Below are 27,849 nucleotides of genomic sequence, written 5' to 3' on the forward strand. Positions count from 1 at the left end.
CGGGTTTTATGTCCTGTTTATGAAACCCAAGCCTTCAGACTTGCAGACTTGTTTGGAGAAATCTCTGGAGAAGGGAGAATTATCTTGAAGGGCTGGTAGGGAGGGGAGGGATGGTGTTTTTGAGATTGGACAAACAAAGTACCATGAATTTCCTGTCCTGAAGCCAATAGCAAGTGTCCCTGCGATGGTATCTTTGCCAAACAAGAGAGAATTCCACTTCTATCAGGCTTTTAATAAATTCAAAACATGTTCTTTGGAGACTGGTGACACACAGACTGATGCAGTGTAAGAAAATAGGAAGTGTGTAGCTGCAAAAATGATCAGGAATGTGAAGGGCAGGTGCAATGTGAGCCATTACTGCTAGATATTTTCTTTTTAATGATTAATTTAAAAACGGCATGTCCTTGGGTCAGAGTCGTCTGAAAGAGCTCTGTGTGCTAAATAAGAAAATTGTTAGCAGGTCTCGTTAATGTTAGCCAGGAAGCATACAGGCAAACAGGAAGCTTTAGCTATTGTTGTTGTACAAATGCCCTTTACAAAATATTAGCAAGAGAAACTTAATGTGTTTTCCACAAGAACAGGAGCCCTTCATAGTGTCTAACTGTATCTGCAGGGCGAAGAAAACCTGCATTGTCCCTCTGCAGCAGCTTTGACATACATCGAGACGTCGCGTTTCAGAGATCTCAATTCACATCTTCAAATATTTACTACTCCAATTATTTTTCTTAAAGATGTAAAGGTCCTTAATTAGCTGCGACGGCATCTAGCATTTAGTTTTCTATTGTGTTCCTTTGCTGCTTAAAAAAAAAAAAAAAGAAAAAAGAAAAAAAAAGAGTCAGCCAGGTCAGTATAGAAAAGGATTGGGGGCAGGCGCGGTAGTAGATGTATTACTGGCACCCTGCCACGGAGACAGTGAACTCTGAGCCAACCATGAAGTCATTTTGAACTCAGGGAGTCTCACTAATCCAAGGCAATGCGTCTTAATTTGACAAAGCAAAGACTGCTTGATAAGCAACCCCCGCTAGAAATGCTGTTAAACGGGGGTGTTTGTAAGCTTAGATTGTGGCCGAGAAGTGCGGTGATAGGGGAGGAATCATCTTGTTTTCAGGTCCTTACTCCCCCAAGCCCAAAGGCAGGCTTGGCTCCGGTCTCCCCTGCAGTTCGGGCTGTGCAGTGGCTTGATGTGAAATTTGAGAAACATATGTAGTTTTCTATTTCAGGAAAATGAGCTCAGGGATTGAATGTGTGTTTTGTTGGCTGTTAAGCTCTGATCTTGCCTAGTGTGGTAGTTTGAGAGTGTGTGTGTGTGTGTGTGTGTGTGTGTGTGTGTGTGTGTGCAATGGTTAAGACATTCGCCAGCACTTTTTAAAAATAAAATTCGGGGTTCATATATTCACTGCTGCTAAAGGTCTTACTTCTGCAGTTTCAAAATGCAACATCCTACATCACAAGCAGCCTAAGTATGCTATGGTACATCAGAAAATGTTTCTGGCTTTTATTTTTCCAAAATAGTCATTAACATTTACTTGAGCTGATGAGTGGTACACACAAAGTTTTCCATCAAGGCAAAGGAGCTGTGTTTAAACAACCCTTTCATTGTTGATCCTGTGCAGAAGCAATGTACACATGAACACTGTAATTACTGGCTTCTCGGAGGGTCAGATAATAATCTTCCCTTAATAACGTTTGCAAAGAGATGGCTAGGAGTCTTTCAGATCCAGCTTGTTGACTTGCTAAGCAATGGTGGCAGCCCTGGGTAACTGTGCTTCACTGAAGCTGGGGGGATATTAAAGGAGGTTGTGGTCTTAGGGCCTTAAATTCTGAGGAAAGACAAGGCTGAAACCACATAAGGGCTTTTTGTCTTTCAGTTCTCTTCTTCCTTTTATTTTTTTTATTTTATTTTTTATTTTATTTATTTATTTATTTATCTATTTATTAAGCCAGGAGTTCAGGGTGTATGTTTCTTCTGCTTTAGCTTCTGAGAACGCCATCACCGATCAGACCCCCATGGTACAAGACATGCTATAAACAGTGTCACCTTCTTTGAACTCGTGCTTACGTGAAACGTTGTGGAAAGCCCCATGCAAGGCCCTTGTCCCTTGTGAAATTGGGTCTCCATTCAGCAAAGAGTGTGCAAATATTGCTTTCTTGCCTAAATGTGAACCAGATAAGAAAATAGCTGTACTGCTGAACTCTTGGGTCATTTACAGCCCCAGCAGTGTTTCAGTGAGCACATGTATAATGCATGTATTCACGGGAACTTCTTAAAAACCACCCCCTGAAAACAATAACATTCCAGAAGAGTTCTCAACCAGAGAAGGAAAAGAAAACTATGTAACGTGAAGTCTTGAGTACATATAGTGCTTAAAAGTATTAAAACTCACTTAAACTTATTGTTCCATAAGGGCATCCTTTAAAAAAAATGCTCCTCTGTAATATCATATATATAAAAGTCTTCATCAATTCAGCCTTATAATACTCTTCTTAACTAAAAGGTGTCATTATTATTTTGTATATGGGAATATAGTCCATATATGTGAAGGGTAAGATTTCTCTAAGTGTTTAGCTTTGTGTCCAGCTTTCTGGCTAACTTGGAGTTACAAATTGCATACGTATTTTTACAGTTCACACTATAAATTATTTATTCTGGACCAATTCTTCCTCCAGACTCACCAAACAAATGCTTTTCACCACCGGAGCGTTTCTCCTATCCCTTTCACTGTAATACATGGTTGAAACAACAGTCTTGGACTGGAAGGCAGTCTACTTATATGCTTGCTTTATTTTTGTTGGCTGGCTATCTAAATCTGTTTAATGTTAGTAACTTTCACTGGAAATTCTCCTCGTGCTTTAGGATGACACTGATGATGTCAGGGTTGATTTACATTATCTCTTTAAAGTAGCATTAGCTTACATAGGACCTTTCCTCTTGTTTGTTTTAGCATTCATATTGTCCAGAGAGGAGCCTTTTAACTGTGAAATGTAAATATCCTGACAGCTCAGACTTCAAAAGAAAGTGATTCTTTGTCCATAGCGGTGATACGATTTTTTTGCCAGCACTGTAACCTTTACAATAGTGTACTTTTATGCTTGACCTGCCGTCTGCATATAAAAATCATCTTAGGTCACTGGTACAGTGCCTTCAAGAACACGTCTAAAGAAGGCAAACGCTTTTACGTGTGTGTGCTGCCATTTCTGCTTTGTGGTGGCCCATCTGCCACTTTCAGTAAGGTCTGGTTATTGATTCGGTGTGCCTGGCTGTGCCTCCTGCTTACATTAAGATAGCAAACACTTCTGTTGTAGCAAATTGATGTTCCCAGATAGCGAGCCCAGTATTATATACTTGTATAACGTGTTATATGAAATCACCAAGGATTTGGGTTTTTGTTCCCTTCTTCCTTTATTCCAGTGCCGTTCCATTAAGCTGCTCATTAGATGAGAAGCTGTAATTCAGTTTTCAGTGGATGAAATGTATTTGTGCTTATGGAATCAAAGACATTCCAAGAAAGGCTGTTTGTTTTCTTACTACCTTCTTTAATTAAATTTTGCTGGTAGGATTCTGACCGTCTGACTTTAGAGAAATAGGTGAAGCAATAATGATTGCAGTGTGCTGCACCAAAGTTACATTTACTGGTTGTTAGACCCTGTATGTGTAGGAAACAATCGTCCTATGGACAGGATAGTTAAAACTAGGTTCTACCGTGTCTTTACCTTAATTTTAAAGTGTATGGAGGAAGCTCTATATTTTGTCTTTAAGTATTAACTGGCTTCAGGTAATACTTAGATTTTAGAGAGAGAAACAAGAATGAGCAACTTTGCTTATTTTGTTGTATTTTAGTATCTCAGTTTACTCACATTCAGCCTTAAGTTGTCTCCTGAGCTGCTAATCTAAGTCAAAGCCCGTGTTTGTCCATTTTATTTTGGTTCGTGTAGTTATCTGCTATCTCAGATTTGTCAGCCTGAGTTATGAACTTGCTGGTGCTCTGTGGTATGTATCTGCCCTTCTGCTCTCGCTGAGTGGAGGTTTGGGAACAGCAAGCATTCCTCAGCGCCTGTCCCTGTGTTACCTGGGGGGTGCAGGCAGCTCACAGTCCCACATCTGGGCCCCCACCGGGACCCCCAGGCTCCCCGTGCCAGTGTGTGTTAGTGTGGGAGGGAGGTCATGGAAGGGAGCCTTGCGATGGCCTCTAATACCCGTGTGCAAGGAATTTTTGTCAGTGAGAAAGAGGGGTTTGGGGCTTTTCGTACTGCATAGGTTGCCTGGGGAAACTTACCTGAGGATGTGCAAAGATTTGCTAGTTTTATTCAAAATAAATAAATAAATCCAAAAGCAAACAAAACCCCACCTCCAAACCCACTTGTGTTCATGCATATGTAATACACCTTTAGGATGAAGGAAATAACTCCAAGTTTCATTCAGGAGTTTGACATTTTTAAGATCTTGTCTTCTTCCATCCTCATTTTCCAAGGCGAGCTCCTTCTTCTGAGGGTGAGGCAGGGTCTGCACAATAGGATTTTTTTAATATTCAGTGAAAAGTTTTGTGAGGGGGGAGAATGTCCCACAAAATATACAGAAAGCTGTTCTCCTGTAGCTTCCATCTTCTGACATTCCTTCCATGAACCTGTACCTGTAGTTAATGGACATTAAGATGGGCATGTGTCTATCTCAAAGGAGAGTTCTTCAGTGTTCCCCGATCCTCATGGTGACCAGGTAGCACCAGGTATGACTGTGATGGGAGAGCTTTCTGAATGGATCCCAGTTTGTTTCAGACTCTCTGTATACTTTGTCCTGTAGCAACTGTTCATTTTGTGTATAAGGACGGTTCATAAACAGATGTTGAAACTCAACGTGGTGCCTGAAATTTACTGCTGTTTCTGACACGCCTGTAACAACACAGGCAATCCTTATTTATATGGGTTAGCTCCACCAGCAATCTATCAAAGTAAATCTTCTATTAACTCTTTCTTTTAGGGTAATGTCTCTTTAAATGTGGATCAAAAGAAAATCAGACCTACTAAAAATGTTAGGTGTCAAGGGATTGTTAATTGCCTAACCTATCAAGAGACATATTAATTATTTACTTAAAGTTGATGCTCTAGCACAAACATAAAACGGAGAAAAAGGAGGAGAAAGAGTGGAAAGAGAATGTCCAAAATGACATGGCACAAATTACCTTGTTCCTACGATAAGTACTGTGGTGATAGAAACCGCTTCAGGAAGATCTCTAAGGCTTTGTCTGGTATTTATTTATTTATTTAATTAATTTTTATTTTTTACCTCTTTTATCTGAGGGGGACCCAGCATGTGTGTGTCAGTGTGTGTGTGCATGTGCACATATGTGCATGCGATAGGGAATACCTTATTAAATTTGAAACTCCGCTTGGAGGATTATTGCCCAAGCAAACCATATCATGCCAAGCTTTTGAAAATGCACACTGGTTTAGAGAAAGCATTTTAATATATTGAAGCCTCGAGCCATCTACCTCTCTGTTCCCAAGAGTTCTACCTGAAAACTTCCAGGGCTGAATAATTTAAGGTTTGGGGTTTTTTAATCTTTCTGCAAGAAACGCTAGTCTGATGTTTTATTTTCTTAAAGTCTGAACTCCACATAACTTTTTTTCAGAACTGTTTATCCTCACTCCAGACATGAACCTTGGAAAGGTGGCAGAAAAAACAAACAGCTGCTGTGTTTTTGGGCAGTCTGCATTCCTTTAAACTCTCTGAGATCAGACTTGTGCTGAAATTTTCAACTTATTTGTCCTAGGGCTTAACCACTTTCACTCCTGCTTAAAAGCGAGTGAGTTTGCCATTCCAGTGCTTGTGAGAGCTGTCATGTGGAGCCTTAATGATTCGAGAGCTAGGAATATACGACGTGTTCTTAGGCTTTTTATTATTGTTTCATTCCAGCTTCACCCACCTCCCTAATCATCAGGCCGTGTTTGGACTCTCCCGTCTTTTTTTAACTTAAGTGTTTTGCCGAAGATAATTTAGGGAATTCTGCTTTCGCTTTCTATTTGGGGTAAACTTGATGCGTGTAAAAATGTTGTTAATGGCCTGAGCGGTGCTCTTCAAAGCCAGCCACAGGCCCCAGGCCTGCAGTCGGCCTGATCCCATCCCAGCCTGGCTTTCTTTCCCTCACGTGGGAGAGGGCAAGGAGAGCCGTCCATCCCAGGGCAACATTTTGTGCCTTCTCTGTAAGGTCTTCAGGCTGCGTTTCCAGAGCTTGATGTGAAAGAATAACGACACAGCGAGGTGCGGGTGGTGAGCTACTCAGGGAGCTGGATGGTCGGGGCATTCGATGGCTTTGCCTGTCAGAGCCACGAGGGTGCTGCTTCCACTGGTGCCTGCCAGCTCCCTGCCCTCCCGTTCGTGGAACTACGTCAAGGGATCGCTTGTGCCACATCCCTGGTGGTGTGAGCTGGGTTCACCACCTCAGGCGGGATGCTGAGGCCACATGTGTGTGTTTACTAGCAACTAGAGCTAATGGAAAAACAAAGCAGTCCCTCCAATTCTGAAGGGCTTTTCAGTTAACCGTGTTCATTCTTTTCTTTGGGCCTATGTCCAGCAAAGCACTTAGGCACGTGCTTAAAGTTAAAGCATGTGCTTAAGTGCTTTGTTGGTCTGGGGCCTTTATTTGCTCTCCAGGCATGTTGGTATGAACAGGCTGTTGGTTGTGTGAATGTTTGGGGAACTGTTCTTTTTACGCTATTGATTTTTCTCCTCTGAACTTTTTGTCCACTTACATCCCAGGAAAGATACTTTGTGACTTGAGTTGACATCCTGCACGACACACAAAACGATTTGCAGCCTGTAGGCTATTGATGGAAATTAATAGGCAACGTGTATGAAGGAATCATGCATTTGGGAAAAATCAAGGTCAGTTCACCCAGAGAAATTTTCATCTGATGTCTTGCTCCTGCTGAGTAATCTGGTTGGCAGTACTTGCCATATGACAAGGGCATCCTCAGGCACAGTACTGTGGATCTAGCCCATGCTATGGTACATATGTCCTTCCAGAATTTTTTTTGCTGCCTTTTAGGTGGCAGTTGATGTTAATTTTTGATCTAGAAGTAGATTTACTTAGGTGTTTGTTTGTTTGTTTGTTTCTGTTTTTTGTTACTGCAGTCCAGGCTTGCATCTCTCTGATTACCACAGATCTGTAGATCTTGTGCTGTCCCTTCTCTTCATTCTTGTACCATCCATGGCAAGTCAGGGCAAGAGAACTCAGTTAATTTGAGACTTTAGGATTTCTGTCTGCATCTTGCAGCAGTGAAAGTTGGCCTTTCACCTCTAGAGCCATCTTAGAACATTAGCACGTTTTATTTTTGCTGTCTTTGACAAGGGGCAAAACACTTTACGCTAAGGAAAATGACTTTATCATGCAGAATGTGTAACCTGGTATTGCTGACTTAGTTGTTGGAGGTAGTAAGGACTACCTGTATAGCACAATCCTGTGCATGCTTATGCATTCAAGTGACTTGCCTTATATAAATGCTCCAGTTGACGTCAAAGGTGCTGTTCAGGTCAGATTATGCATACCTAAGTCTTAGTAGGACCCAGCTCTTGGATAAATAGAAGTTTGCAAAATTGCATTTTTAAAATTGGTTCTTAATTTCTCTTACATTAAAATGTACAGTGCTTCTATGAAGCATGATCTTAATTCCATCGCCTAATTTGTTAAACCACACAAACATAGAAATTCTTGCATATTTTTTTTATTTAAAAAGATACCTGGCACTAGCGAAAGACTAGAACATTCTTTTTTTTGTTCTTTCTGGCATCCAGTAAAGGAATTTTAAATTGACCGTAAGTCCATTCTTCTCTGTGCTTGCAATATTTGCATGTTTATTTTCTTTGAGTATTACAGTATAATTCAAGTATCAGGAAAGGGAAAGACAAATATTGTAGAGTTGTTAGAACTGCCTGAAAGAGTTCATTACAGTTTAGAACAGTGGTAAACTCCACCCTTCTGGTTCAACCGTCACCTTTCACAGTGTTTAGTGCAAGGCAAGCTCGGGCATTACCCGGCTTACCTGGGAGGGTTTGCTCTGTCCCTGAGAGCGCTGAGGAGGTTCATTCCCAGATGAAGTTGTTTTTAAGATTTAAATGAATGCAAAAACCATTGATGTCCACCTTCCTTGTGTAACAAGATCTAAGCATCTGAAATGAGAACCATAACATTTAACATTAAAAAATGATATTAGGGACTGTAGGTTCTGAACAAATGTACCTTGTATTTTGGAATGACTTTTGATTTTAAGAATATAAATTGACTGACCTGATTTTTGTGACAGGAGGTAAAAACACACCTCATTGCCTGTGCAGGAATCCCTAACATGCATTTTTGATTCACATCCACATGGCAGCCAAATCCTGTCATCCTAACTCGAATATGGTTTGAAGGTGTTTTGCCTGAATACAGGAGGGCTCAATATTGTAGTTTGGAGTGTGAAATTTGATCGGTCTCCATCAAAATATAGTTACTAAAACTTTCTTTTATTTCAGCACTCTTGGCAATTTCCCTGCTTCTGTTCTGGTTTCACTTAGTCTTTGGCCACAAGTGCCTGACAGCCTGGGTTCCAGTTCAGCACAGTCGTTCAGCACATGCCTGCCTAAGCTGGTAAAAGCTCCATTAACTCTACTGACGTTTCTTCAAGACTTTATATTCATATATATATTTAAGTACCATGCAAAATTAGAATCTCAACACTTAAAATGTTAGGAACAGACGTATTATTTACTCATGAATTAGTAAAATCTGTTTCTATAGCAAACTAGAGAAGAGAATTATTTATTTTTCAAAATATCATTGTTAGGGTTGTAAGGTGTTGTTGTGGTGGTTTTTTGCTTGTGTTGTTGTTTGTTGTTTTTTCCCCATTAGTCTAATTCTGCATAATTTTATGAAAAAAAAAACACACACCACATCACGAAGTGTAGCATTGCTCACATGGAGACATGTAGTACCAGTCAGTATGCAGAGTATCAGTGTCTGCACTGCTGCTGGCCAGACATTTTTCTCAGCATCATGTCACCCTTTCCAAACCACTGGAAAAGTCCAAAATACCTCCTAAGTCCTTATGTTCCCTGAAGATGGATGTTGGTGGTGCATTTCCCACATCCACTTTTCATATGGTAGAAGAATAAAGTGTCAATGGAGCTAAAAATTGCAACCTTCCTGTACCCTATTGGTGCCAATTCTGTTGAATAATAATCTATTATAATACAGCAAAGGGATATGAGGATGCATGTCACCATGGGAGGACCAGTGGCTGAAGCACCAGCTGGTACTGACAGATGTGCTTGGTGATGCACATGTGGATGTGTGAGTAGTGGTGTGCTGCCCTTATTGGATTAGGAGAAATTAATGGTGCTGTAAGGGAGTAATTTTGCTCTATCAAAAACCACACAGTAGTAAGGAAGCTGGTCTGAAACCTAACTTCCTTTCTCTTGGTAACTTGTAGCCTTTTCTCATTGAATGTCTGGTGAAGCCTTGAAGTATGGTAAATTTGCCCAAGTTTAGACTTCAAAGGAAAGCTGTATTATATGCTGGCTCTGTGTACCAGTACTTTCAGGTTTAATTGTGTAATAGTTTTAAATGTCTACAGAGGGTAACAGGAGAAGATATTTATTTCAACTAAGAGTTTGTATTTAGAAATATATTTACTTACTATTGCAGTTCGGTTTGCTTGAAATACTGATGTTGAAAAGTATATTTTTTCTGCTTCAATTGAACCGAAACACTGCTGATGTTGCATAATGGCAGGAGGTCTGTCCAGAGGGCAGCCTGCCGGACTGGACTGTCTAGATGCATGGGCTTTATTTCCAGTTTTACTTTTCGTTTGCATTATTGTTTTTGGATGATTTTTATAACCTTTCTTTTGCTTATTAAAGTTTTAAAACTTAAAGTGGTGAAGAAATAGAATTGTATGGAGGTACACACTTTTCACACTTTTTTTTACTCTCATATTTAAAGATTTAGACTGTAGCCATGCACAGGAAGATGGTTAACATGTTCAGCATCATGGTATCTGAATGGTGTCTTTTTGCCTAGGTCACTGGACTGAATCTCAGGACTGAAGATTCATTTTAGGGGTCCGACTGACATTTACTCTTTGTCCCTTGGCCAAGTCTCTCAATTTCTTTTTCCTCCATTTGCCATCTTTTGAGGGAATGGATTAATATTTCCAGTCCCACATGCTATGTCTGATTTGTCTAGACAATACATTTTTGTGTCTAGGACTGTGTCTCATTATGTGTTTTTCAACAATGCTGAAGACAATGGGCTTGAATCTTGGTTGGGTGTCTGTAATATAATACAGAATGAAATTAATAAAAAAGCAGGCAGTCTGCTGACTGTTTGCTTCCCCTTGCCTCATGACGTGGTGAGGCGTATGTGGGTGGATAAAATATTCTTATTTTGTAATTTCTGGTTCAACTCAACATGGTTAGCTAAATGCATCCCTGGTATGAATCTGCCAAAATTACTGGATATACACAAGGGATTAATCTAACTTGCCGTGTTGTGTTTGAGATGGGTGTTTCCCTTCAGGTCTGATGACATAACTTCTAGGAAAACTGAATTTAAAAGTCTAAGGCTTTAAGTCTTTTGATAGCATATTCCTAAAGAGAAACACTCTTTTTTTTTTTTTTTTTTTTTTAATTGGACACTATTACAAGTAGCAAAAGAAATATCTTCTCATTTTAGTTAGTTAAGTAGTTCTCAGTTTAGTTTAGTTAACAGATTCACCTTCTGTTTTATGACTTTTTCAACATTTGCATTGTTTGAAGCATTTATTTATATTTTTTAAAGAGAGATTTAAATAGATTTCAGCAAAAAAATACAGACATGTACATCCTCCCAGTCCTAAATAAATATCTGTATGTATATAAAGGGGTGTGTGTGCTTTCAGATTTCTGGCAAGATGTACAAAAGTTGCCTTTTGAAGATATCTTATCCAGTGAAGGACTTTTTATGGGGGCTGATTCTTAGAGTGTGAGTGTCACAGAAGTGCTTTCCCCAACAATGTGTCATTAAGTTTGAAGCATATCTGTGTAATACAACATCAATCTCTTACCTCTTTGGAGCAGAGAAAACATCTACACTTTATATTTCTCAAGAGATGTCTGTGCCCATTATGGTGGTAATTGGAGGTCACTCTTCACTCTGGCGGGGTTGGTCAGTTGATAGCACAATTTAAAGATTTTGCTGATTCTAAACCTTACGCTGCTATGTGGTCCTTGAAAATGATCCTATTGTTCTGTGTGTTTTTTTTTTTTTTCCTTTCAGAGTGGCATCCAGTGTTTAAATATAACATGGAATCTTGTCAGGGAGTGGCTGTAATCAGAGGAGATTAATTATAGATGTGGGTGTAGAAAATTGCAGATGTGAATTGTATTTTTCAGGCAATAAAATCCTTCCCTTTAAGTAAGCAACATATTTGCGTAGAAAATTCAGTAATTTAAAAAGCCAATCAAAACCTCCTAAGAGTTTCAACACGAACACCACGTCCTACAGTGGGGTTTGAGTTCATTATTCTTTTCTCCCTTGTACAGAAATAATGTTAATTTTTTGGCTTACAAATGGAAAGACCTTCTTTCCTGCTCACTTGTATTCTGGTTGTTCCTAAGGGCTGTGAGTGGCACTTCGGCACGCATGCAGGTTTGTGTGTGCTCAGAGTCCTGCTTCTGTGTGCTGCATCCTGACACAAGGCCTGAGAGCCCGTGGTAAGACACCTGCCTTGAATGCCTCCTCCCACTGAGATCCTGGAGAAGTCTGCAAGGAAACAAAGTTGTGGTCCTACAAGCGATTGTTGTCTTGTATTTTCTTCCTGGATGTTGTAGGGGATTTCAGGTACCGAAATGGGGCTGGCTGGCAGGCAGGTGTGGAGGCTGTATTTGTGCAATGCTTCCAGGAGTGTGGCCTTTGCTGGAGCCCTCCTCTTACATAGAGCAATACGTTACTCTTCCATGGACAGTGCTTTGCCAGGAAGATTTATGGTAGAGGAAGGGAGACAGACCCGTTCTGCATTTTTAAACGAAAGCTATGCTGAATAAAAGTTTACTTTTTTTTAAATCAAGCTTCAGTCTCATTGGTTGTGAAGGAATCACTTAGGACCATAGAATTACACGGAGCCAGCAATATTAAGAAATGGAGGGCATATAATAATGTCTTAGCTGAAATTCAATCAAATAGTTTCAATACAGATTTTAAGGAAAAGCCTGTGCAATAGCGGTTTCAGTAAAAGACAAGGCTAAAAAAGAAATTGCCTTGAAAGTGTAAGGGAAGGTCTTATTATCATCAAATTCCAGTATCTGAATTAGTTTCAACATATCCAGCTTAGAGGTCACAAGCTTTGTTATTTAGATTGGTGATTTTTGTGGATTTGTAGCTTTTACCAAACTGCCACACTTGCAAGAAAATGCAGCCTTTTCTACCGACCCTTTTTTGAAACTGAAGAGCTGCTTCCTGAGACTCAGTTTTCTTCATGGACAGCTCAATACTGAAGATGTTTAAAGTGAGGTAATGAAAACTTCTTAAAGAAAGGTAGATTTAAATAATTTCAGGAACATGAACTCTTGCAGGTTGAGATGTGCAGTTAAATCCTACTTCGCACGTGACACATGACAAAATGGGCATTGACCTCACTGTTAGCAAATGCTGGCTTTTACATCATGCAGAAGGAAGGAAATTCGACATAGAGTTTTATATATATGTGTATATACATATACATACAAAAATGTTTTGTTTTGTTTTGTTTTTTCTTGTGCAGTTTTAGTGAAGATTTCAAACAGGGGAGAGAACTTTGCTTTTTACATTTAAATAATTCTAAAAGTCTAGCTGGCAAACAGACTACTTTTTATTAATATAAATGTTATCCAGAGCATAGAAAGAATGAAGTTAGTAGAACTGGTATTGCTGATTACCGTGATGTCCTTGCTGCCTTTCTTGCCTGGGTTTAAATCCTTAGAGATGCAAAGGCTGGACCGGGAGGCCTCTGAGTGCGATAGGAATGTGTCTGCTAGTTGTCCCGAACCGGCTTCTCCACCTGTCTTTTTGTTTGGCATGTTTAATGCATTGTTAGAAGCAAACCCTCGTCAGGCAACAGTCACATTGCACTGCTGTACAAAGACAATGGGTCTGGGCAAGCAGGGATTTCACAGGGTTTAGGTCAAAGGCATGAATAATAAAAAGTAGCATGTTGTAAATATTAGGAACTTGGGATTTCTCGGTTAGGTGGATGGATGGAACAGCCCCTGACATGTTTCAGTTTGTGTACATGCAATTAAAGAGCTGTTGAATAGGTGAAATGAGTAAAATGCAGACAGCACATGTGAAATGGAGCACACCCAGATTTACTTGGCCCTGTGGTTTAAAACTAATCTGCCCGGGAGATCTACGGTAGTAACTGAGTGACAACAGGTGCAGCTCTTCTTACACTGCTGTGAACTCAACCCACAGCTCTTTGATTCTTTTTAGCCAACACTTAACATGGGCAGCATCTCATTCATTTTATATGCTCCAAGACTAAATGACTAGGTGTCACATTTTTCCTCCTATTACCGAGAAGTGTTCCCTTAGGACAAATTACCCTCTTCTTTTCCTGTTTCCCCCCAAGCAGCCAAATACAGCAGGTAGGCAGACATCGGTGTGACAGGTACAACAGTGGGGTATATGTAACTAAGAATCTGGTTCTATTTAAAAGGTCAGGTATTAACATATTAGCTATAATGGAGCAGAAAATAGTTGCCTGTTTTCCTATTGCTCTGTGATAATCTCTGCTATGTTTTAGGATTTTGCAGTGCCAATGCCCAGTTCTGCTTCATATAAACCTTGGACAGTGAGAGTATGTGTGCTATGTCTTAATTTTTTGTCTGGAACATTTTTGTGAAAAACCACAGTTAGATCTGTAACGGAGTGTTGAATTGCTCGTTTTTGTAAAAAGCCTCAAGACTGGGATGCATAATTTGGGAGGACATTGACAGCTTGGTCCAGATGTCTGTATGTGGAGAAGTTCATTTGAGCAGAACCTAAGCCCTGGATTTCAGTTTGCATTTGAAATCTGCTTTAAATTTAAAGTTTGCAGAACAAAAGGAAAAACATGTTTGATGTTGTGACGGTCACACTCCATTGTTTCAGGTCTCATTCTTGCTTTCAGAACCTCATACAGCTTTCGTAGTTCTTGATTGTCTGTGGCTTTAAATAAATCTGGCCGACAGAAACTTTCTGCAGAAGGTTACTTTATCCTACTGCACACTATTCCTTGTGGGACCTCGCAGTACTTTATCCCAGCTTTTGTGGGGCTTAGCTTTGGGTACAGTCCTCAGCAGGTGCAGTTGGTTTTAGTTCATCACCACCAAGTCTCTCAATATGAGACCAAGATGCAAGGACATTTTTCACTGAAGTGCTCCATTTAACACATTTTGTGATTAAACCCTTGCATTGTTTGATGATGCCTGCAAAATGAATTGCATTAATTAGTTTGAATTCATTTCTGACCCACTAGGATGAACGAAGCAGATCCCTTTGCTTTGGAAGAGAGCAAAGCTTCCATTCACTTCAGGATGGTCAAGACAGGGTATCTGTCTTTAAAACTAGTGGCCAAAGCACTTCCCAGGATAACTGGTATCGTACCAACTATCTAGAATGGAAATTCCTTATGGGGTCACTTTTTAGGGAGAAACTCTTTCTTTTTGTAACTCTTCTTGTTAAGACTTTTCTGTTAACCTATAAACCAAATTCAGATGACATCCAGAAGACCACTGCAATTATAGAACATGGCCCAAAATGTATTTTGTTGTCAGAGACAGCAAGTGCTCTCTCTGCAAAGAAAGCTTGGGCAACTTTTCACTAGGTAATATTCAAGTTGTGGAGAAGTTTTTTGTGACCTTTATACTTTAGATACATTTTCAGGCAGATAACTAAGACAGTACTTTTTTCCCATTTTTCTATGAGTACCTAATTTCCATCTCTCCAAGGAGCACAACAGAGTGCATGAGAATATTCAGAATGGGAAGACGATGGGGGCAGTGCCTGTATCAACCACCTTGGAGCACACACTGCTAATGCCAGAATGCTGTCTGGAAAGGACCATCTGCCCCCACTAACCTTCAAAAGGTTAGGCATTGAGGCAACTAGAGCATGGCCAGAGCAACTCAGGTGCTCAATCACTGAAGACACTTTGAACCTCGTTATATTTTAGTGAGGACATACCAAGATTTTGGTCATACAGGACTTCAGCATAGTCACAGCCAGTTCCCAGCAAAAGATGTGCAAGAACTCAAAGCTAGACTGTAACAGAAAGGATTGTGTAATATGCTGTGCCCAGCCAAATCTAATTTGTAATGAATTTTAAGGTTGTTTTGTTTTGTTTGTTTTTTTCTTGAGGCTCTTGGATGCAAGGAGGATCCTATCGCTCTTCATAGACTAAAATTTGTAAGAAACTCTAAACATAATCATATTCCTGTTGGAAAATATGGTTTAAATTAAAGTTTTCCATTTGAAAGTGTTGCTTTTCGGTGGGAGTATTCTGAGCAAAATGTTTTGTTCTGAACAGAGAAAGGAAATCTTTCATTTCATTGTATTTGGAATGTGCTTGAAGAAAAGAGTTCGACTTCATTGTCTGTCAGCCTGGCTAAATATGGCCTGCGTTACTGGGGGGTTCCACTCCTTGTCTTCTGAAGGTCTGTGTGAGATGAGGCAGTCAGTAGAGGATTGTGTCCTGGATTATTGCCTTTCAGTTTAGCACCTTTGAACCCATCAGACTCTGGTGGCAAAGGATGGGGAGCATTGGCTTCTGTGCAGCTGGTTCATCCAGGACCCACTGCTGCAAGTCTGTCGTTTGTGACCAAATAATTGAGGTAGTACAGCCAAATAATCAGGAAAAAAAGGAATACGATAGAATGAACATCAGTACTTTTTCTGCTTAATGTCTGTGCTTCATCTCATAAAAGTTAGGAGTTGCTAAATAAATGCTTTGGTTCCTCAACTTCCTCTTTACTGGCCAGTCTCTTTGGATCCAGATTTCCCAAGGTACCATTTGAGTTATCACTTCCTCAGGGTTATATGCTGAAGGGGGATTAGCAATAAAACTGATATGCATCTATACCATTGTATTCAAAGGTGAAGAAACATGAATAAGCTATTCTTTCTTCACATGTATACAGCTCTCTGGAATACACAGATCGAGCAACCGTGTGTAATTATTAGAGCACCTTATCAGGTGGGTGGCCGACCAACACATCTAGGTTCTTTTGAACCATGTCGTAAAATTTATCTGTTGCTACAGAGGTCTCAAATCCTTTAACTGAGTTTCTTGATCTGTTACCTAAGAGAGCAGAATGCCCTTCTGCATTACACTACTTTCTCTTAAATATTAAAGATTTGTAGAAAGCTGTATCATTTAATTAAATGTATTCTTTCTATGTGGAAAATGAGTATCAGCAAGGGTGGAAGAAGAACCTTAAATCCCAGAGAAACATAAATCCCAGAGAAACATAAACACTTGTAAGGTATTTACAAAACAAGCATTTTGAGGTTCTTGTTGTGACCATGAAAGTGAAAGCCTAGTGGCATGAGATAAATTGTAGCTCAGATTTGAGGTTGGCATTCATATCAAAACCTTCCACTTATATAGATATGCCAGCTGATTCATTTGGGAAGACATGTCCTTCCCAGTTCATATTTTCTATATTGTGTTAAAAATTCAACTAGAAATTGGTTATTTATCCTTTTTCTGTGAGCACTTTGCATTTATAAATCTATATGGACAGGATGAAAACACTTACAGGCTTGCTGTTTCGTATGGTCAGCAATACCCCACAGGAAAGCTCCAACAGGCTGGAATTGAGTGGATGGGGCTGGTCTGCCTGTCCCCTGCTCACACCATTTCAGTGAGCCTATATGTAATGTAATTATGTAATATACGTATGTATGTGTATATAGGTGTAATATATGTAATGAAGCGCTGCTGAGAGTGAGCTGCATGGAAGAACCAGCCCTTGTTTGTTTAAAACCTGCTCTTTGGAGTCTTGCAGGGCAGTTTAAGTTTATCTTTGGATAAGCACAGAGACTCAGAGGGAGTTGCTTTGTGATCTTTGAAGCCATGACATTTAGCTGTCATCCTTAGAGCATTTTTCAGGGTGTGGCAACAGTTCATAGCATTGATCTAATTAGAAAAATACATGTTCAGTTCTGATGATAAATTGTTATGGTTTGATATTTACCATATTTGGGAAAATTTAATGCATTATTGTTTCACTCTTTATGTCTACATTTTCCCTAAAGTCATGAAATAATCTTTCATTGAAATTGTGTCTTCATTTTTCTTTTAAATGAGATGTTTGAGCTCATTTGGGGAAAATGTTTATTTTTTTTCCCCCAGTATTTTCTTCAGCATACAATTTATTTATTCACCCAGTTTTTGTCAAAGGTTCTAATTAGATTTCTGTGTTTGGCTTTTAAATCCTTGGACATTGGAATTTCTTATATCAACATTATCATTGCTATAGTTACAGTCATATGTTTTTCTGTTTTCCTACCAGACACTGAACTGTAATTGTCTGATCTACTCCTAAACTGCTTTAAAAAAAAGAAGTGGGGGGAGGGAAGAGGAGGAGGCAGACTTCAACAGTGCTTGAACTGCAACCCTGAAATAATCTCCACTGTATTGTTAAGGCTCTAAATAGTTAACTCCGTATGTTTTTTTTTTCCAAGACAGGTAATATTAATAGATTTGCTTCTTGCAAAGAGAAGGCACTGCAACTTTTTAAGCAGTGGGAATATCACTAAACAGCAGCAATCCTCTGTTTGGAAAAAAAAAAAAAAAAAAGTCACTCCAGAAGAACAGAATGAAGGAAAACATGATGCATTTATGCATTTAAAATACACATTTCTGTCCTGGATGAGAAAATGGGAGGATACAAAGTCCACATAATTGCATGATCTTTTCTGCTCAGAGGATTACACTGAGAACAGTAACTGTCAATGATCTTTAAGGTCCCTTCCAACCCAAGCCGTTCTATGATTCTGTAATCCTGCCCTCACTTCTGCATCCTTGGTTCTCATTGTAAACCCCCAAAACTTGATGAATCCAAGTTGCAGAAGTTTTCTAGCTGTGAGGAAAGTCTCTTTCTGTTCTCATTTGGCTGTATGGTGTGTACAGTATCAGTGTCTAGAAGCTGCAGTGTTTGATTTGCATCTAATAAATAAAAACAGCTTCTCTTCTGTTCTGTTTGCTGATTTCTTTCCTTGTTTCTGTTATTAGGGTTTTAGTGGAGGAGAGGTATGCACTGTCGCATCGTTTGTAGGGTATTTCTATCAGGTGAGTAGGAAGCTGTGCCAGGGGTGTTTGTTGAATTTGAAAGCAGCAGACTCCATTCTCTTAGCAACTTCCCTTTCAAAGGGAGAGAGATAATGCCTTATGTTTATTGCATACTTTTCTGCTACAGCTGTAAAATAAGAAGCCCTCCTTTGCCTAGATAGGAAAAGTACAATGGCATCTTTACCAGCAGATGTTTTGTCTCTCTGTTTGACTGCACAGTTAGTATTTTGAGTATCTAGTTGGGTTTCAGTGTGTTTATAGGTGTGGGTTCTAGGTGCTGACATACTTGGCTTGCTTCAGACACCTCTCTAAACTTCACTGCTGTCTTATTTTTAAGTTTTCTGAAGGCAGCAATCTTCCAGTGTTTGTACCTTTTTTGTGGTGGGGTTCTTGTCCAGGGCTGGTTTTCCTGGGTATTATGGTAATAGCAATATGTAATGCAATGAGACTTTTAGTTTAGTTCTCCTTACTTAGGTCCCTAGGTAGGTCACGTAGGAAAAAAGGGAGTGTTTGCTTTAACTCAGAAAATACGCTTTGTAGAAAGGGTTTTTATGTTAGTTTTGCTAAAGCATCTGATCTTTTTCTTGCAAAACTGTTCAGATGCTTTAGTAAAATTCAGTTTGTGCTGAAGATGCTTGCAGAGATTATAAAATACTAATAAAAAATATACATCTGTGAAAGTACACCTCAGCTGAAAATGAGTCATAAATAAGTTATCTTGTAAGATACCAAAGAATGAATCCCTTAAAGGGGCTTTTCTCCTCAAGAACAGTTATGATGTTGTGTTTCAGAGATGCATCACAGCTGTCTTGTTCTTGGTGGTTCAACAGTATTCTGAAGATTAAAGATAGCTGAAATTTTCAGTCGTAGTTAGCATTATTAATACCTTCTACTTTACTGACTTTTCAAGCACAATTAAATACTGATGTTCTGAGATGGTTCTTAGTGTTCAGACAGACAGCAGTTGGTTAAATACTAAATCTTCCAGAACATTATTCATGTTTTGGGGCAAATGGGAGGCTGGGGGCATGGATCACTTTAGGAGGGGAAAAAAACTGTTCCAATAGCGTTTGTGCACATGCTGTTGTGTTTTGTTTATATTCTGCTCCTGTACGCTGCCCTTGTGATGCTTTACTGTCACAGTGAAGTTCACCGTCGTCTTATCAGAAACAAGACCTGAAACAAGAGCTTAATGTTGCACTCACTTGCATCATGGCTAATGCTATTTCAGCATGTCACTGGTCTGTCATCAGCTTCTGCTGAGATACAGACCCGATGATAGTGGTACTTGAACACATGCTGTAACAGAAGCTCCTGTAGTTGCATGTGATTTTGCTCGTACACATTCACCTGATAAAGGCATTTTGTACCTGCAGGTATTGAAGCAATGCTATTTAATCTAATTATCAGGGCATACATCATGTCCTGCAACTTGTAATTCAGCTTGAACATAAGTAATAGAAGGTTTTTCTAAGGACATGCTTTGTGTAAAACACTGCTATTTATGTACAGCCTGGAAAAGCAGGAATCTTTCCTCGAGCTGCTTGCTGAAGAGCTGTTATGTTCGTGCTATACTGTCTTCTATGCATGTGCATGACCTGTTATTTGACTTATTTATGCAATGAAGTGGCAAGACAATAAGCTGTGTTAGCAGGAAACAATCTCAAACATAGGGTCCTTTTAAGGTTATCTCAAGGTATACACTCCAAACTGTAACATATTTTTGTTTTGGTATTAGCATTATGCTTGGAACTTTCGACCAGTCATTGAAGAGATCATTTTGCACAACTGTCTTTCTAGTCACAACTTTAAAATCATTTGTGTTCATTTTCCTGATTCTGTGCATATGTTGTCTCCTTTCAGGTCCCTCTGTACGTTAGTTTGCAAGTGGACATACACTTCAGATGGAGGTTGGGATGACAGTTTCTGGAATATCATTGGTTTGGAAGATTTGGTGAAGGATAAATATGAAAAAATAGGTATATTGGGGGGATTCTTTTATACACACACACACATATAAAGACCTTTAGCTGTATTACTGTGATTGTCAGCAGGAGTGTAGAAGGCCTTGATGAATCTTCAGATGGGTTGATAACAAAGTGGGATGCCTATAGGTAATAGCTTTCCAAAGTACACTTTTTTACTTGGCATTGTCATGAAAATTATTTTTCAATTTTGTATCTCCTAGCCTTTCATTGCTGCTCAATCTCAATAACAGAGAAGTAAGTGGGGAGCCTCAGCAGTTGATTGTATGAAGGAAGCACAATATATTGGCATATTGGATGGCAAGCTACAAAAAAGAAAAAAAAAAAAAGATATATAAACACATATATATATATCTGCTACTATTAGCATGTTTTGTAACCTATACCAATCTCTCTTACAGTAATTTTCCCAAAATGTGCTACTTCTGCTTGTTAGTATCTTCATGCTGTTTCTTCACTCTCTTAGAGCATAAGTTTAATTAGAATGGTAGCCTTGCTAATAGCAATTCCTACAGCAGATATTCATTAAAAGTCCATAATGTTAATATACCAGAAAATTTCCAGGATAACTTTATTAGACTTTCCCTGTTAAGTTAATGGACTTCTAATGGATGTCCTAAGCAGACATGTCATTAACAAGAATATTACCAGACATGAATTAAAATATGCTCATTCATCAAAGTTAATTATCTGAAATTTCCTTTGATTTTTTTTTTTATGTCTAGCACTTTGAACAAGTTTGTACAGCAGTTTAAATGCAGCAACATGAAAAAGAAGTGGCAAAGGGAGGACTGTAGGGAAATGAAATATAAAGAAATCCATAAGCTATTCTGATCATTACAAAATGTACTATAAGCCATTTTCAGGTGTATCAGATAATTGTACTTGAAAGCTTCCTTGAATAGATTTCAGCATTTCCTCCTGCCACTGAAACAGCTTATGCAAAGGTCTAAAACCTACTAGAGCATAAGACTTTTAGCTTCCTGAGGTTTTTGTTTGAATACAATTCTTGTAACATGTATCACATGTGGCTTTTAGCAAATCTTCAACAAATTAAAGTAAGACTTGCAATATTTTCATGTTTTTACCAGAAAATCGAACATCTCAGCAGCGGATGGTCTTACGGAATAGTATTTTTAAAATAAATTATTTATGAAGTGTGAGTTAAAGTTTTAATTCAATATTTATGCAATGTACTTCAAAGGCAGTGCAAAGCAATTTGCCATTTAAGTAACTAAACATACATGTTTCAAATGATACTGTAGTCATTAGAAAAAGGGCCTTGGAGTGATGGAAGCCTCATAAAAGTTATCTGTCTATGGCTCAAAATTTGGCAAGACAAAAACAATGAATTTCAAATATCAGGTTTACATTTTTTAAAGCACAATATTTACAAAACAAATCAGTAAATTAGCTTCTGTTGACAGGCACTTCTTGAAAGGAAAACAATAATTCCTTAGTTAATGGCAAAAGCATCTAGTTCCCTGGGCAATTGCATTGATTTTCAACAAACTCCACATAGAATACATGGGTACACGTCTGCGGGAACTGGAGGAACAGAATATGACCTAGAGAATGACATCAAACTGTAGGCTAGAACTTGAAGCTTCTGAAAAGTACATACTGTAATGCACTTTGAAACTTCACCTTTTCAGATCTTTGGGCTCATTATCTTGTGTATATCTAAAGTATAAGATGCTTCTTGTTTTGTATAATAGCGCCGAAACCTGGCCTCAGGTATAATACATGGTTATTTCCATGACCTATTTTTCTGACCTTGCCTTTTTTTCAAAAAGGAAGCTGTTACATTCATTATACTCAGCTGCGATAAAATCTAAAAGCAGGACAGTGACCTTCATTCACATGTCTATGAAGAGGGAGTAAGGAGCTCCCTGTATGAATGTGGAAAACAGACAGCAATTACTCTTTAATTCCTTCAAGTTGAACTTCTAAGCTGTGCCTGTTAGTCTCTTGGTAGGATCTAGCCTCAGAAGGAGACAAAAAGACACCAGAACAAGCCAACTCATTCCCTGCCCCCAAGCTGCCCCACAAGTCTGAGGTCTGTCTTGTGTGCTGGGGAAGCGAGTTTTATCTGCCACCCCAAATCTTATCAGTGTCACTGTATGGGAGTAGTAGCATCATTCCGGTGAAAGTTGGGGTTTTTGTTTGGTTTAATGAGTGTTCAGCGTTACTTGACGTGGTAAAGGTACTTTGAATGAGCTCAGCTAATTTAAATCAATCAGGACAGTGTAGGTGCAGCTACCAGGGAAGTGCCAGTCACTCCAGCAGCACTGGTCGATCTGCAGCTAAAACTGTCTTGTATTTTGTGGAAGGAAGGCTCCTAGCAGCTCCAGAGGTGTCAGCAGTGGTGGCGAGGCAGCATCGCTGCACAGACCTCCTCCCAGGAGCCCACAGGCTCTCTACTGAGCACAGCAAACCCAGGATTATGCCTTGCACAAACTCAGCTGAGGCTATATTTCTAATACCACTTCAGGGCACTGTCACATGAAGTGAACAACCTCAGCTGCTGTTAACTTCAGCACATTAAACAAATTGCCTTCCTTTTGTATAACTAACTCGTGTGCACTTTCAGGAGGCGTATAATAATGTGCTGCACCCAACAGACCTGAATCCTAAACAGTGCACTTGGCTGCCTTGCAGATTAAGGAGCCCAAAATTGACAGATAACCTCCGTAGGAGTAGGTTGGAGGGGAACTGTACATGGTCAAAAACTCCTCCTCAAATAAAAATAAAAACAAAACCCTAACAAGTCTGAAGTAATTCTTGTGGAATTTCCCTTTTTGTTCTCCTGTAGAGCTTGCCCAAGCCCACATGCCTCTGCTCAAGGTTTGTTTAGCTCAAATACAAGGATGGATTTTGATGCCTGCACATTCACATTGAAAAGAGAGATAATATTTTTTTCCCATATCTGTCCTAAAAGATTAGCAGCAGTAGGCTCTGAATCATAATTTTGTTGTAAACAAAGCAAAAATCACAAGATAAAATTAGCTGAGATTTTTTTTTGAAAAATTACCAATTAAAAATAGGCAGAAAACCTGTGCATTTTTGAATCTGTAATTGATATTAGTATTGTTTCCAATCAGACAATGAATCGCTATGACTAGAGGTTTTTTTGAAGTAGCATTAGCTTTCATGATACTGAAAATATTTATGGAAATTACCTGAGAAAAAACTTATTTAATGTAATTTTTTCTTTATTCTGATAAATACACTTTTAAACATCACTTTTAAAATGTCTTGCCCTTTAAAAATATATTTACTGTAATCAGAGCGCTGCTTGTGGTTCCAGGTAGCATGCTTCTCGTAGTTTCAGTTTAACTTAACATATAACCTTGTTGATAAGGGTGACCCTCGCTTCTGACCTTTTGCATCTTCCACCAATGTTTCCCACATCAAAGTCTGGGTTCACATATGAAAATTCCCAGGCCTCTGACATTCTGCATTTCTCAGAGCAGGCTAACCTTTCAGGGAATCCACCTAAGAAGTTGTTTGTGGTCCCTTCTGTACATTGTGAATTTACTGAGCATTTTTGCGAAGGTAAAGATTTGTATCTGGAAATACTGCAAAATTTATTGATCTCATTAATTTGCCCACCGTGAGAGCAGACGATGGCTTGTCTTCAAAACCACTGTGAAAATGCTGTGTACTACAGGCATTAGCATTTATCTGCTGTGGCGAAAGTGCATGATGAGTATCTCTTTGTGGTATTATAAAACCTAGAAAGACATTAACAATTCCGTTAAAATTTCATGTACTATAGACCTCTTAGGGTACCGAAGCGTGTATTCCATTTGGAGGAAAATGCCTGATAAATTTCCACCACAACCCTCTACTTCAGGGGCTACTTAAGGGACCAAATAATGATTTTTTATTGAATGGTAATATTTTATGCCAGGTCTCTTTTTTTTTGTTGAAAATGGCTCAATTTGTCTGAGAGAACATTGCAGGTACTGCAGGGTAGGTTTCAGCGTTCTCATAGATTGTGTGTTGAAGGCTGAAATACTGAGCCTTTGTAAACAGCAGCTTGTTACCTTCTTTCATCTGTGATGGCACACTGATTTTATTTATTTTTTAAATATATATATTGTAAATAGACTTAATTCTTGGAAATACAGCCCTTCCTGAGTAGGTGTTTAGAGCCACATCCTCAAAAGTGAATAAATACGTGGCTGATAATTATAAGATCTTTGTGAACATCTGAGGCAGAACTGAGGGAAGTATTTGGATTGCTTAAATCTCACAGGTTTTATGGAAATTCAGTGTCTGCCTTGAACTTAAGAGTACTTGAAATTAATATACTAATGAAAATGACTGTTGCACGCACAGATTGTGATGTCACAAGATTGGATTTTGTAGATGATTACCATTGCCAATCCTGTTCATAAAATTATAAAACATTCTTAAAATTTTATTGTTTTTTTCCTGAACTTTCACATCACGTAGTCTGGAGATCAGTTGTATTCCTGTCTTCAGGCAGCACATCTCTGTTGCTGTTTTTTGTCTCTGAACTCGTAGTTTCTCTGTACTGGCTTTAGAGTAAGGCTGTTAGAATTGTTTCATGTTTGATTTTGACTTTGCAGGTGATGGTGGTGTAAGGAAGAACACCCTCTGGTCCTTCTACACCCCTCTGCCTAAATTCTGTTCTGGGTCTGCTACCCATTCATCCTTATAGCCAGCCTCAGTAAGAATGCTTTCCCTTTTCCACAGGTTGCTTCCGTTGATTTCCAGAAGGAAATGGTCAATCTATTAGTTCAGCCAATTTTCTATCTTTTCCAAGGCCTTTGATGCCAGATCCTCCAGTGTATGTGAGGGATTTCCTTGAGGGCTGGGAGAGACAGATTTTTTCAGGTCAGTTTGTAACTGCCAGGTCTTCATAAAACTGGATTGTAACAGTGAGCTTCAAACACCACGCCTTGCAAATAATAAAGAACAGTAGGAAAAAAGTTTCTCTTAAGTATAGAGTCCTTTTATCTTTCTTTTGTATTTTCCTATCCCAAATAAATTAAAACATGTTACAATTTTGAACAAAATTAAAAGGATGAATCACAGGATATTTACACTTTTATGCTGTCAGAATCCATGGAATTTAAAAGTGAAGAGTGTTCCAAATATCCTAACATTTTTCTGGCTTCCTGTCATTTCAGCGTGTTCAAGAGCTGCAGCAACTGTGAAGGAGGTGAAACTGGCACAGTGCAAAGAGGTTTTAGGGTGTCTCCTTCCTCAGAGCTTGAGGCATTATTTCATAATATATGATTCAGCAGTAAGATGTTAAAAATATTTTTTCTCAGAAAAGCAACATATTCTTGTGATTTTTTTTTTCTTCTTAATTTTGACATCACTGAATCATAGGAATGGTTGAGGTCAGAAAGGACCCCTGAGGATCATGTAGTCCAGCCCCCCTGCACAAAGCAGGGTCATCTCAGCAGGTTGCTCAGGGCTGTATCCAATTGATTTTTTTTGTTTTCTTTTCTTTTTTGTTTTTTTTTGAGTATTTCCAAGGATGGAGACTCCAAAGTCTGTCTAGGCAGGCCACCCTTTCCCAGTAAACACATTTGTTTTTATGGTTAAATGTATCTTCCTCTATTTAAGCTTGTGGGCATTTCCTCTGGTCCTGTTGCTGGGTGGCACTAAGAGTCTTGCCCTGTCATCTTTACTCCCTCCTATCAGATATTTATACACGTGGGTAAGATCTCCCTCCAGAGCTCTCATTGCTGGGCAAAGTCTCAGCTCTCAGCCTCTGCTTGCGTGACGTGCCTCTGTTGTCGTTGGGGCCATTCTCTGGCCTCGCTCTCTTACATCCATGTTTCTCCTGTACCGTGGACACAGCACTGCAGATGTCATCTCACCAATGCTGAGTAGGGAGCAAGGATCACCTCCATCAGCCTGGTGATGCTCTTTCTAATACTGCCCAGGATGCCATTGCCTTTGTTGCTGCAAGTGCATGTTGCTGGCTTGCATTCGACGTGATGCTTACCAGGAGCTACAGGACCTTTTTGTTGTTTTTTTCTTTTTGTGATTGTCAGCTTCCAGCCTCTTCTGGTACACGGGGTTCTTCCACTGCAGTGCAGGACTTCCCTTGCCCGTTTCTTGAATTTCATGCATGTCCTGTCACCTGAGTTCTCCACGTGAGATTTTCTTGCTCTTTCCGATAACTGCTCTTCAATAGGCTGGATTAAACTGCTTCAAAATGAATAAGACAGCTCAGGTCTATCTCAATGCCTTTCCTGGGTGACAATTTTTAATTCCTCTTCCACTCTAAGGAAGGGAACCATCAGTCATCCTTTTTATTATCAGGCTGAGTTCTGCTGGCAGACTGTACCTTTCCAGTTCTCCTCTCATGCAAGAAGTGAGGAGTACCGTGCTGTGTTCTTTCATCTGCAGGCTTCATTGTAGGTTAGATGACTAGTATTAAAAGTTTAGAGCTTTCAATAAATAAATAAATAAATAAATAAAACTACCTGCTGTGGACTTCTTCCTATAACGTATGAAAACAAGGAGCTTTTTCTTTGAATTTTTGACTTTAATAGTCATAGGCAAAGCTTTGAGCAGACTTTGAGCCTGTTGTGATTGCTTAATATTTAAATCTGTTGACATCCTTTTTCATACAACTCTTAAAAAAAGAAAAAAGAAAAAAAAAAAAAAAAAAGGAAAGCAGAAGGACAAAAAATAAAAAAGAAGAAGAAACAAAACAAAACATCCGTTCCCAGAAAAGTTGTAGGTCATTTCTTCTTTTTACCTGGATCATCATCTCTCTGGTCCTGATTTGTTCATCGCCTTTTTTTTGCTCAAGCCTCATACTGAGATGATTTTTAAAACAGAGATGTCTGCTTTGAGTCAGGATTTATAAAACCAGAAGGGCTATTTCAAACAATTTGCTGACATCCTCTAAGTCAGAGGCTGTTGTACTCCCTGAAATTGATGTTTAAGTAGTTTAAAGTGTATCTTAGAACCAGTCTTGACTCTATAATTTTCTGTGACAGAGCCCACTTCAGACATAAAGGTTGTTGATTGTTAGTTGCTCTCATTGCTCAGAATTAATGACTTAATTAAATAATTCATTTTTCATCTAAATTTTAACTTCTTACTCTGGTCTGCCAGACTGTAGTGACATGCCTGACCTGCACAGACTGAAATTTTCTGCTAAAGAAAAACACTGAGCTACTCAAGGTTTTTCACCAAAACTCTTGTGTGAATTATCATACTTCTCAATCCCTATAATTGCTTTTCCGACTCATTTCTGAACCCTTTATAATGCATCAGTATCTTCTCAGTATGGGTATTAGAAGTGGATACCGTGTGAATGTGGTGGGGAATAAGACTGTACAAGTATCAGAAGCTTAGCTGAAAGATTCAAAAGCATTCTTTCAGTAACTGATTGGGTTATTTTTGGTCTGTCATTTCTTTCAGTTTTGAAAAGGGGTAATTATTTCTTCAAAGAGGAGATGCTATCATTTGAATTACATTTTAAAAAAATACAGTAATAAAAAAACATTCTGTTATGTAGTAATCCATAATTAGTACA

The 27,849-nt window shown here is 39.0% G+C and overlaps 1 protein-coding gene across 11 annotated transcripts in view; it reads left to right on the plus strand.

The window, feature by feature from the left end:
- Positions 1-27,849, plus strand: part of FGGY (FGGY carbohydrate kinase domain containing) — a 137,696-nt gene that overhangs the window by 30,431 nt on the left and 79,416 nt on the right. For all 11 annotated transcript variants that reach the window (XR_003498742.3, XM_027462681.3, XM_072041716.1 and 8 more), the window contains one exon: positions 20,185-20,300. Coding sequence is in view for 10 of the 11 variants with exons in the window: in XM_027462681.3 (XP_027318482.3) it covers positions 20,185-20,300 (116 nt within the window). In the remaining variant the exon portion in view is untranslated. The remainder of the gene's footprint in view (positions 1-20,184; positions 20,301-27,849) is intronic.

The sequence above is a fragment of the Anas platyrhynchos genome, chromosome 8 (assembly GCF_047663525.1).
Source record: "Anas platyrhynchos isolate ZD024472 breed Pekin duck chromosome 8, IASCAAS_PekinDuck_T2T, whole genome shotgun sequence".
NCBI classification, from domain to species: domain Eukaryota; kingdom Metazoa; phylum Chordata; class Aves; order Anseriformes; family Anatidae; genus Anas; species Anas platyrhynchos.